At 45.1% G+C, this 12053-nt stretch overlaps 1 protein-coding gene across 1 annotated transcript; it reads left to right on the top strand.

Moving 5' to 3' along the window:
* The first annotated feature begins 10005 nt into the window (after positions 1-10005).
* LOC310783665 (chemerin-like receptor 1) lies at positions 10006-11559 on the top strand. The gene is made up of 2 exons (XM_083644580.1): positions 10006-10099; positions 10239-11559. Exons 1-2 carry the CDS (start codon positions 10087-10089, stop codon positions 11327-11329), a joined length of 1104 nt encoding a protein of 367 aa, XP_083500706.1. The 5' UTR covers positions 10006-10086; the 3' UTR covers positions 11330-11559.
* The last annotated feature ends 494 nt before the right edge of the window (positions 11560-12053 follow it).

The raw sequence follows: 12053 nt of genomic DNA, 5'->3' as shown, positions 1-12053 counted from the left end.
TTCTTCTTTACTGTTCTAATGTATATAGTTAGTTCCATAGTGTGATATACTGTTATTTTTATGTGTTATTCATAGTTCTGGTTTTCTATTTGTAACATTGATAATGAAAATATATTTCTTCAGTTTAAAAAATATTGCATTTGTGTTTTTTCTTGGAGGGGGGGAGGGGGCCACCTCATAGCGATTACGCTTAGGGCACCCAAATGGCCAGCAGCAGTGCTGCTTCAGTGTTATGAGCAGAGTTTTACAGGCCTTTGAATGTGTCCCAGGAAAAGTAGTTTAGAATCAAAAATAGCTATGTGACACACTAGTGGAAAGAACAAGTCAAAAATCATATTACTTGCTGCTGATAACAGCAACGCAGCTATATATATTCAGGGTGCCAATTGTAACTTCAGTGAACAGTTACAGTGCTGTTGCGCCGGAGGTCTGGCTTCGACTCCAGGTTATGGAAACTTTATTTTATTAATTATTTTTTTAATCTAGCATAAATAGTAATAAAAAAATACACGCGATAATACGATCTGGACATAACACTGCCATTTACGGTTCAAGGAAGTTTCAGAAAGTCATATTAACATAAAAATGATGAAATGGAGTGTAAATAAAGAGCTGCACAACGTTTATAATTGATGAATGGTAGGTTAATTTAACACAAGCCAAGTAACATTAAAATTGGATGCAGAATAAATCCTGGTGAGTGGGGATGATGGTGATATTCTCACAAAATACTTTTTTTTTTATATGATTTTGTCCAGAATTCCCATACAAAATAAATAAATAAATAAAAGTATAGACGGTTTTCACAGAACTGTCAGTCCTGCTCTGCTTCTCTTTTTTTTTTGTTTTCCTGTCCATCGCAAACACTGCAACAGGAAGTGAGCTGGGGTTCAATTTAGAATGTTTTTGTTGTCAAGTTAAAACCGTCTATATAGATATAGAAATATAGAGGTTAACAGTGAAACTATAATCAAAATAGCCATTCTTCTATTCTCTCATTGTTAGCTTCTTGTAAATGAATCATTTCCCCATTGATTTCCCATCAATTTGTTGGGGAGCCCGTCGAAGCCCCCCAAAGACCCCTGTGGTCACCAGACCCCTGGATCATCTCTTTCCAAAGTCTACCCCCCCCCCCCCCCCCAGTCTATAAATCCCCCCTATGTGAATCATAAGGGGGGAGTTCGCCCACAATTTGCAAAATAAATTTTAGGCCCTGTGTTCTAGAAACATGTTTTAGTTCTATTTAAAATATAAAATACACTAATCATTTTCTGAATTGGTGTGTAAATAGCCACATTAGCTATTTACACCCGGGTGCAAATAGCATCTGCCAAAAAGGAAACAAAAGCTGCATAACCTAGTAACCTGTAATTCTGTAATTCTGTAATTCTAGTAGTTTTCCCTACTAACATTGCAATGGGTGAAATTGTGTCATTTAAATGTATCTGATTTTATGATTATGATTTTGTGGTTACATGTAGCATGTGTGACTCACACACAAGACAGCAGCTGCTCACAAGCTCACAGAACAGGAAATGAACGTCTAGCTAAATTAATCACACCTTGGCTAATCTTTTTTGGATGTGCTTTCCTGTGTGAGCTGAGTGCATCTGTCCAACAACTCAGTACAGCATTCTGGAGAGTGTGTCCTTGATGCTGTGCACTCCACTGAATAAACTGTGCAGAGTTTTACAGTTGAAAAATCCACAATGAAGTGCAAAACATAATGCTATTGACTGGGGTGCAAATATCATAAACCCATCAATTATAATATAACAGCCATTCCGTTTGTATTAAATGGATCTGTGTTTTTGTCATTTCATGTTTTGGGAATTTGGGAAAAACACCAGTGGGATATTTGATCAGTGGGTGTGGTTGATACAGTCAAAGTCAGTGTCATTTTCTGACATTTTTATTTTATTTTCTGAAATAAAGATTTAACTTTCACAATATATATTCTATCTTCTAATCAGTTCATGCAAGTATAGCACCTATCCAGTGAATAAATTAATATAATTTATAATGTATTTTGGTGCCAAGTGCCCCAGTTGAATTATGTACCGTAATCGTTTACACTTTTATTCCTAATTTCCATTGACAGATAAGACTAAGTTCATTAGACACCTGTGGAGCTGGACAACCAAAGCAGATAATCTGTCTTCACTTCAGTGGGGTTGAGGAGGTAATAATGAATTAATTATTGAGGAGACTAAGCCACTAAGAAACTTGAATTTGGCCTGGGAGAGTAGCTACCACGGTTATAGAAGCAACAAGGCGATGAGTGAATGAAGAGCCGGGGTAGATATACTGTGACTGATGAGATGATGATCAGCATGTGAGCAGACTGGTAATGAGCTGAGAGCAGACTGGTGTGTGGAACAAGCTGAGCAGGGAGCCAGCCACAAGGAACACAAAGAAACACTAGGAATCTCTGGGAGTACAGTCACAACCATAACAGTACCCCCCTCAACGGGCGCCCCCAGGCGTCCCAACAAGCCGAATAGGAACACAGAGCTGGGTAGGTGTATGGGGCCTGAAGGAGGGACTCAGAGGCAAGAGCCCCAGGGCAGGACAGGGGCGGAGCAGGAAGCCTCAGGTGGCAGCCTGGTCTGATGGGCGTAACAGATCTGGAGGGCGATCAAGGAGGCAGGACCGAAGGCCGGAGCAGGTCCGGAGGGAGAACAGGACACCCAGAACGGCAAAGCTGCTCTGGTGGACGGGCAGGAGGACGACTGGAGTAGTGGAGCAGCTCTGGAGACTGGCGACGTAGGCGGGACCACACAGGAGGTCGACGACAGAGGCGGGCCCACTCTGGAGGTCAACGAACTGGAGACAATGGAGAAACGAGACACACTGGAGCCATCGGTGTCACTGGAGTCGTCCTGTCAGTGGAGTCATCAGTGTCACTGGAGTCGCTGGGATTACTAGAGTCACTAGAGCCAATGGAATCACTAGAGTCACTGAAATCACTAGAGTCAATGCTGTTGACCGGAGACTGGAATGGAGGACTGGAGTCCTGCAGCAGCTGAATGGCAGGACATCATCAGATACGGCAGACGACTTGGAATCTGGCTGGACAATGACAGGTATGGCCGGAGGAGCCAGAGAAACAGGAGGCTGCAGGAGTACAGCCACCGGAGACTGCAGCAGAACAGGAACTTGAGATTGGTGCAACTCAGGTTGGATTACTGCAGCACAGGAACAAGCGACAACCACGGCTCAGGAAGTGTGAACCGCTGCAGCCCAGGTATATACCACTGTTACGCTGACGACACTCAGCTTTTTCTCTCTTTCCCTCCTTCTGACACTCAAATAGAGGCACGCCTCGCTGCATGTCTTAAAGACATTGGTACCTGGATGTCTGCCCACCACCTTAGATTGAACCTAGGCAAAACTGAGCTACTTTTCCTCCCAGGGAAAGACTGCCCCCTCACTGACCTTTCAAACTCAATTGACAACACTAATGTACTGCCCTCTCAAACAGTCAGGAATCTCGGGGTGACCCTTGATAACCAGTTGTCCAGCTTACCCTACATTGCAGCGACTGCCCGCTCTTGTAGGTTCTCACTGTATAACATCCGCAAGATCCGTTGGTTTCTCACGAAGGATGCAACCCAACTCCTGGTCCAGGCACTAGTTATCTCCCGCCTCGACTATTGCAATGTTCTGTTGGCTGGGCTACCTGCCTCGGCCATCCGACCTCTCCAGCTCATCCAAAATGCCGCAGCCCGTCTGGTGTTCAACCTACCGAAATTTTCTCATGTCACTCCCCTGTTCCATAACCTTCACTGGCTTCCCATCCTGGCACACATCAAATTTAAGACTCTGGTACTGGCCTATAGGGCAGCCCACCGGTCAGCCCCTCTGTATCTGCAATCCATGGTCAGGTTCCAGCCATCGCATCGCTCTCTCCGCTCCTCCACCCGTCCAGATCGCCTCACTCCTCCACCGCTACATGGATCCAGGGGTCGCTCATCCTGATCGCAACTCTTTGCCTCCCTAGCGCCACAATGGTGGAATGAACTCCCCCTCTCGGTCAGATTGTCCGAATCACTACCTATTTTTCGTCGTGGACTAAAGACTCACCTGTTCGAGCTTCACCTGGACCCTTCTGGAACTGTCTTCGTTTCTTAAAAACTAAAACAAAAACAAAAACAAATGAACTCCTAGTGTACTCGCTGTTTTTATGCCTACTGGCTGTTGTTACGTGTTGTTGTTTTGCCCCTGATTGCCTTTTGCAATTGCTATTCTATGTTGTTTTGCTCTGGATGTCTGACTGTTATTGGTTGTGTTTCGTGCTGTTCTCTGTGCTCTTGATGTATGTTGATATGATGTGTAAGTCGCTTTGGAAAAAGGCGTCTGCTAAATGACATAATGTAATGTAATGTATAGAAGGCATTAACAGCTCAAGAACAGAAGGCTTTTGCAGCTCAGGAAAGGAAAGGTTTCATAGCACAGCAAATGGAGAACAGGGAGCTTCCACTGTGCAGGAACAGGGGACTGCCGCAGCTCTGCAACAGGAGAAAGCTTTGGCTCAGCGGGAAGTGAAGATCGCTGTGGTGCTGGGAAACAGACACTCTGAGACGCTTGGGAATGGAGACTCTGTGAAGCTGGACTGGTGGGACAGCCAGTGGTGTTGGGAGCCATGGGGACCTTGCCTCCTTTTGGAGCGTCTGCGGTTCCCTGTGAAAACAGCTAGGCTAGGCTCCCTTCATAGCATAACCACTGGCTGTTCAGCTGCTCCACAATAGGCTGAACCAGGACAGATGGAAACAAGATGGGCAGGCAGCAGGCAAGCCAGCTCAGGACAAGATCCCAAGCCTAACCGACAGCCTAGATGCAGGATTACAAACTGAACAGCGGGGGAACGGGAGCTGCTATCTACCAACGTGACAGACAGCAAACAGGGCATCATTTTCCGTTCTTTAGTTATCAGCAGTAGAAGATAGGTTGGTTTCACCAAAAACAGACGTTTCAAACTAGAAGCTGAGATAATGAGCCTTTTGTGAAATGAAGCATTTCAAGCACATCACTGACTCTGAAGCTAATATTTTCTGATGTAGTGACACCTCAAAAATAATTTCCTTCAATAAAACAGCGAAAACAAAGGAATTTTGATGGCAAAATAATATTTTTTAGCTGCAACCAGCAGCGCTGGCCCCTGCGTGCGCAGACCCTACACCTTCTTGCTGGTCTTGATTTACTGCTGGTGGGCATCAGGTATTCCAGCTTGTGTTTGGCAATCTGTCCATCGAGCCTGCCATCTGGGTCGGTGTTGTATGGTGCCCTGCGTGCCCCACCCCCCTCACCCCTCCTCCTCCGTGGGAGTGTCTCTGGTGGCTCTCTGTGCTCTGAACTTTCTGCTGCACGTTTCAAAGTGCGCTGCACCCGCTGCACCCAGCGTATATTTTCACAGCGCTCTGCCGTTTTTGTGCGCCGGCTCCCAGCGCTTCCAGCTGAGAATAATTTATCTTTTCAGAAAGACGCTGGTGTCGGGTGCTCCTTTTCTGGCAACTAATCATATGGAGAAACTATCGCAACAGACAGAAAGGCTCAATTGTGGGAGCAGATTGGCTGCTGTTCACAGGCACAGCTAACGTTACAGCATGCATCGGTTTCCGTTTCCCCACGGCTTCTTCTCTGTTTTTTCCTCGCCTTTCTCTAATCTGGAGAGCACTGTCGCCACCTAATGGGTCCGTAAAATAGCTTATACACCTTCAACATCCCCCATATTTTTACAGGAGATGCATCAGGCTTTGATCCACGTCCCACCGTCAAAAAACGCAATTGACGTCTTTAGACGTCATTGGCACTCTACGTTACTATTTGAATTGACGTCTTTAAGGCCCAATTATACTCAACGCTAAAGACGGAAACGGAGACGGACAGAGCCTTCTGTCCGTACTCTGCGTTCATTTTGTCCGTTTTCTGTCCGTCATCTGAAAGCTTATGGATATGCACGAAACGGAGGAAAACCACATACACACTCATACATTTGACTCTCTACTGCCCACTGGTGGATGTATTGCTTAACATGATACCAACGTGAAAGACGCATGGAAGTATGTGGGCAGTGACGATTACACCGTTTGAAACGGACGCCCTTATTTACGGATGAAAATGGAGTATAATTGGGCCTTAAGACGTCATTGGCACTCAATGAGTTAATTTTCTCATTGTCTCTATGATATAATAATAAGGATATGAGCCACTGCATGTCAGAAAATAAGCTATTTACAGGATGTAAATACATGCATTACACATGCCCCATATTCCTCATTTTCAGGTCGCAGTTCAAAACATCGTTTCAGTGCATGGATATAAAAAAAAACTCAGGGTGAGTTAAAAATCATAATTAGAGCTGGAAATAAGGTCCAGGTTGTAAAAAGAAAATTCTCCTTTAAACCCTGTGAAGGTTTCTTCCACTGCTGGGAAACGAGAGGGATTGGCCCTGAGTGCGCTGGGGAGACTGACAAGAAGGCAGGGAAAGGGAATATGATATCAATCAATCAATCAATCAATCAACTCAACAATATGAGAGAGAGGTTAATGTTATGCCCATCCGTTTTAATTATTTCACCTTTGATTCTGAGATTTTGTGTGTGTGTGTCAGTTTTGAACGATAGCGGAAGGTTACAAATTTAGCCTACTCATGATCCTCTGTGACCGTTACTGTGGAAAGAAATTGTACTGAATTATTATAAAAAGGGAGCAAGTGGGCAATGTTTGTTTGTTCTCTGTTTCAATTTCTGTCCCACTGATGATGTCATAGGAGGGATTGTGACATCACTGATGATGTCATCGGTGATGTCATAAGACTGATGATGTCATCAGTGATGTCATAAGAGCAATATCATCTTATGACATCACGGCACTGATGTATATTTAAGGGGCACACACACACAACACACACCCGCGCGCACCCCGTAAACATCTAAACTAAACAGCTCGGCGAGCGTGGGCGAGCCTAGGAATCGAGCGCGCGTACACGTAACGCGCGAGATGCCTAGTACATCAAATATCTAGTACATCAGTTGAGCTAATTAACCTGCATCTAGATCAGGCCCGGCTTCAGGATGAAGTGACTGAGGGGGCAGTTAAACATGGCGAGGGGGCAAGTTCAAAATGGCCATGCCAGTTTTTCCCTCACCAAAATTTAAGGCAAGGCGCGATCCAGCACTTCCTTGTACTGTCAAACTCAGGACAACAGATGGGCAGACGAATCCAGGCAGAGGCAGACAGAACGGGGCAGATCCGTGGCAGCAGACAAGGTCAATCGAGTCCAAGTTTCAGCATCAGCAGTCTGGGAAGAGAGCTCTTCAAGCCCCCCTCCAGGGTATTTTTAAGATATTTCATGGCTTGCTGGGTTTTTCCCTGCTCTGTCGATTAGCCACAGTGTTCGCCAGTGTATTTTGTTGACAAAATATTTTGGGCTCAAAGTCCCAAAAAATAAGCTGTTGGTAAAAACGTCAGACATATGGTTGTCAACAAGTTACGTATGATATTCAGATAATACATTACAGTATATATGAGTTACATTTAGCTGGCGTTAGCCTCTGGCATTAGCTAAATGTTAGCTCTGTGAGCTATGTTAATTATGTGGCACCAAAACACCACTGAATGTCCAGTTTTATATTACTATCAACAAGTTCTAGTCACTCTCTTTCCATAAAGCCCACCAGCATTGATATATGCTGGCTAGTTGTTGATATAACAATATTGTGGTCTGGGCACAGACAAAGAGTGAGAAAAGACACACAGAGAGAACAGTGGGCGGCAGTGGAATAATCAGTGGAACAAGGCATTAACTTCAGTTCTTATCAATGTAAGCTCTTTGGCGTAAATGCCCAGAAAGGAAAATTCCCATTCACTTGCGTCCTCACTTGCGTCCTCACTTGCATGGGGACCCCGGCAGCTGTTAAACCCAGGGGAATTTTTTCCAGGTGTCACTCAAAGTATAAAACGACTCTTTTAATTATCAAATACATTTTTATGGGGCATTTTTTCTTCAGAAGCCACTAAGAGCCGTATACGGGTGTATTTTCTTCTTTTAATACATCCATGGGTGGGAGGGGTGGGAGACGTCATGGAATACGTCATGGCACGCATGCGCACTTCGCCTTGGGCCGCATGATCAGGAAGTAAAACCAGGAAGAAAACCAGCCCATGATGGCTTCATGCGCCAGTGAGCAACCTCCGTCTGAATGCATGGGTGGGCGTGGCTCGTCCCCTATCCAGTTCTTTTAATACATCCATGAATAGATGCTGGACATTCCCACTAGGAATATTACGATGTCCAGCGCTGCAACTTTGGCGATGTAGTTGGATCCTAGACCCATCCTGACAGTGAGAGTACGCCTCAGGAAACCTCACCCCATTGAAAGAGTTAGCTTATTTGTGTAAGGTGGTGCCGCGTCTATGTGCCGACAGGCCGCAGTGCCGACAGGTTGCAATGCCGATAGCCCACAAGCAGAACCAGCTGAGCGAGGCGGCGTGCAGCGTGTCGGTGGAGCTAACCTCTCCCAGCCCCCACGCCAAACCTAACCTCCCCCCATGCCTAAACCTAACCTCCCCCAGACCCTAACCCAAAACCTAACCTCTCCCAGCCCCACGCCAAACCTAACCTCCCCCCATGCCATGCCTAAACCTAACCTCCCCCAGACCCTAACCCAAAACCTAACCTCTCCCACCCCCACGCCTAAACCTAAGGTCGGCATTGCGGGTGGTCGGCATAGCGGGTGGACCCCGTGTAAGGTCACCTGTCTGTTGCTGTTGCTTCCATACAGCTGAACCGCTAGTTGTAACTTTCTGCAACCAGTTCGGCTCCGCCCACAAAATACGTAATAGCTGTTTACAAACATAAAAAGGGTCTATGCCACTGGAAGTAGCAGCAGGCCGACCAGTCATCACACAACTTTGGAGCATTATTGCACCCCCTTCCCGACAAGCTAGCATGGAATGGGTGATACCAATGGATGCCTTAAGCCCACCAGTGATTCGCAACGCAACGCAACTGTTCTAGAAAAAGGCTGCAGTGGTCTGAACAGACCCGTCTCATCTCCTCTCCAGTCTATTTTAAACGTAACCAGAGTTGCAGATCATTGCAAGCAGTTGCAAGTTTCAACTCGTTGCGTTGCGAATCATTGGTGTGCACTGGGTCTTCTAGTTTCATATGATCCCAGTATCTTCACTCTACTGTAGCTTTAAAAATGCCTCTGAAAGGCAACAGTGTTGCCAAGCGGGGGGAGGGGTTGGGGGGGACTTTGGCAGAAAATGTAACTCAGGGGGGCAAAGCCACTCATCCCCCCCACCCCTCCCCCATGGCACCGGGCCTGATCTAGATGACCTATAAGGGAAAAGTGAAGATGTTAGTTTATTTCAGATATTTTAGATAAAGCAGGAGTCGAGCACACACACACGCACGCACGCACGCACACGCACACACACACACACACACACACACACACACACACACACACACACACACACACACACACACACACACACGGTTGATGTGGCTCATGGAAGGGCTGTTGTGGGTGGATGTTCGTTGGAAGTTGTAAATGTTCCCATTTTTTGCAACTTCATAAAAGGGGACTATGTACAATTACAGTATGGACACAACATCTACCATTTCAATTCATTTATTGAAGAAAGAGTTTCGCAGAGACAGGTCTGAAATGCACTCTTCTTAACAACAAAGATAAAAAAATTGACAAAGTGTACATACTGTAGGCTGAAAACTAAACAAGGATAAACAATTTAACTAAGTAAGTGATTCACATATCAAGCCTCAACATGGAGATGGTGACGGTCAGACAGTTTTCACTTCTTTATCATTATAGAGTCTGACTGCAGTGTGCAGGAAGGACTGCTGGAGGCGCTTGGTCCTGGCAGTATACAAAACGACAAGAATATCACCAAGAGGCCGGTGATAAAAATGCAGTAGTGAAAGTATTTGGAGGATGGAAGTGTTGAGAAACGCTCAGACAGATGATGGGTTATTTTGGGTTGGAATTAATCTTAAGAGGCAGCACAGCTCGGTTGACATTCAGCTCCGGACAGCATCAAGTCAACATTCAGTGAATGGTCTATCTAGGTATGTATTTTATAATTCAATTAATATACAGCAATTCATTTATATTGGATTACATGAAACTTTAATGATCCCTGTGGGGAAAATAGCTAAATCCTAGCTTAGCATAGATCTTATTCGTATACCTTCTTTTCTTCCACAGGGTTTTTGAAAGTCAATCCTGCTACTCAAGCAACAATGGGTGATTACATCTTTGATGTTGACCCTTCATACATGTACTACGGCAGCAATTACACTTACGAAGACGAACCTTTTGACGAGCCCGAGCCATTTTTTAAACACAGATCAACATGCTTCAAGGAAGCCTCATGTGTCAGTCTGTTGGTGGGCAACGTAGTCATTTTTCTGCTGGGATTCTGCGGGAATGGGCTGGTCATCTGGATTTCCGGGTTCAAGATGAAGAAGACGGTCAACACCACCTGGTACCTGAGCCTTGCCATCTCCGACTGCATATTCTGCGCCTGCCTTCCGTTTAGCATCACATACATGGTGATGGGGGAGGACTGGATCTTCGGGCTCTTCATGTGCAAGTTCATCTCCTTTGTTATGTTCCTCAACATGTTCAGCAGCATCTTCCTCCTGGTCATCATCAGTGTTGACCGCTGTGTGTCGGTCATGTGTCCGGTCTGGGCTCAGAACCACCGCACCATTAGGAAAGCTTCTGTGGTTGTTGTCTTAGCCTGGGTTGTCTCCATCACACTGAGCATCCCCTCTGTCATTTTCCGGGATGTCGATAGCTACCTGGGGAAGACCATTTGCTTCAACAAATACCCGGACCAACACAGCCAAAAGGCAATCGCCGTGAGCCGCTTCCTAGGAGGCTTCGTTGCCCCATTTTTGATCATCGTCATCTGCTACTCTGTCATTATAATGAGACTTCGAAACAACAGAATGACCAAATCCTCCAAGCCCTTCAAAGTCATGACGGCCCTCATCGCCACTTTCTTCATCTGTTGGCTGCCCTACCATGTCTTTGTCCTGCTTGAGCTGAACCACAAAGACTTCAACCAGGACTTAATAACTATTGGGCTCCAAGTTGGCACGTCTGTGGCTACAGCAAACAGCTTCCTTAACCCAGTGCTGTATGTTTTCATGGGCAATGACTTCAAGCGGAAGTTCAAGAGCTCTGTGCTCTCTAAGATGGAGAATGCGATGGCAGATGAGGGCCGCACTATGAGCCGATACCTGTCCAGGTCCAGCTCCATGGATCGCAGAGCCTCAACGCATATCTAGAGGTCTCTGGAGAATTTCAGTTCAGTGCTCTCACTTGTCATCAAAATGCTAGGGCTTGGAGCAAAATTGAGATTTTTCGGGAATACACTGCAGCACTTCATTTCTCTATTAGAATATTTATTTTGTTGAGGAAAAGGGACTGAAAAAAATCTAAAAAAAAATCTAGTCTGAATAGTCAGACTAATGGGGATCCATAATGAACAATAAACAATAAACTGTTCTATATAGTTAGTTCCATAGTGTGATATACTGTTATTTTTATGTGTTATTCATAGTTCTGGTTTTCAATTTGTAACTTGTTTGTAATTTGTAAAAAATATATATATATATATATATATTGCATTTGTGTTTTTTCTTGGGAGGGGGTGGGGGGGCACCTCATAACGATTACGCTTAGGGCACCCAAATCAAAAATAGCTATGTGACACACTAGTGGAAAGAACAAGTGAAAAATCATATTACTTGCTGCTGATAACAACACAGCTACAGGGTGCCAATTGTAACTTCAGTGAACAGATAGCTCACCCACTAAGTTACAGTGCTGCTGCGCCGGAGGTCTGGCTTCGACTCCAGGTTATGGAAACTTTATTGTATGAATTAATTTTTTAATCTAGCATAAATAGTTAAATCTGGACATAACACTGCCATACGGTTCAAGGAAGTTTCAGAAAGTCATATTAACATAAAAATGATGAAATGGAGTGTAGGGGACTCTTTACAGTAC

The sequence above is a fragment of the Poromitra crassiceps genome, assembly GCF_964638095.1.
Source record: "Poromitra crassiceps genome assembly, chromosome: 10".
NCBI lineage: Eukaryota > Metazoa > Chordata > Actinopteri > Beryciformes > Melamphaidae > Poromitra > Poromitra crassiceps.
Note: the sequence above shows the minus strand (reverse complement) of the source record. Positions and strands in the feature narration are given on the sequence as shown.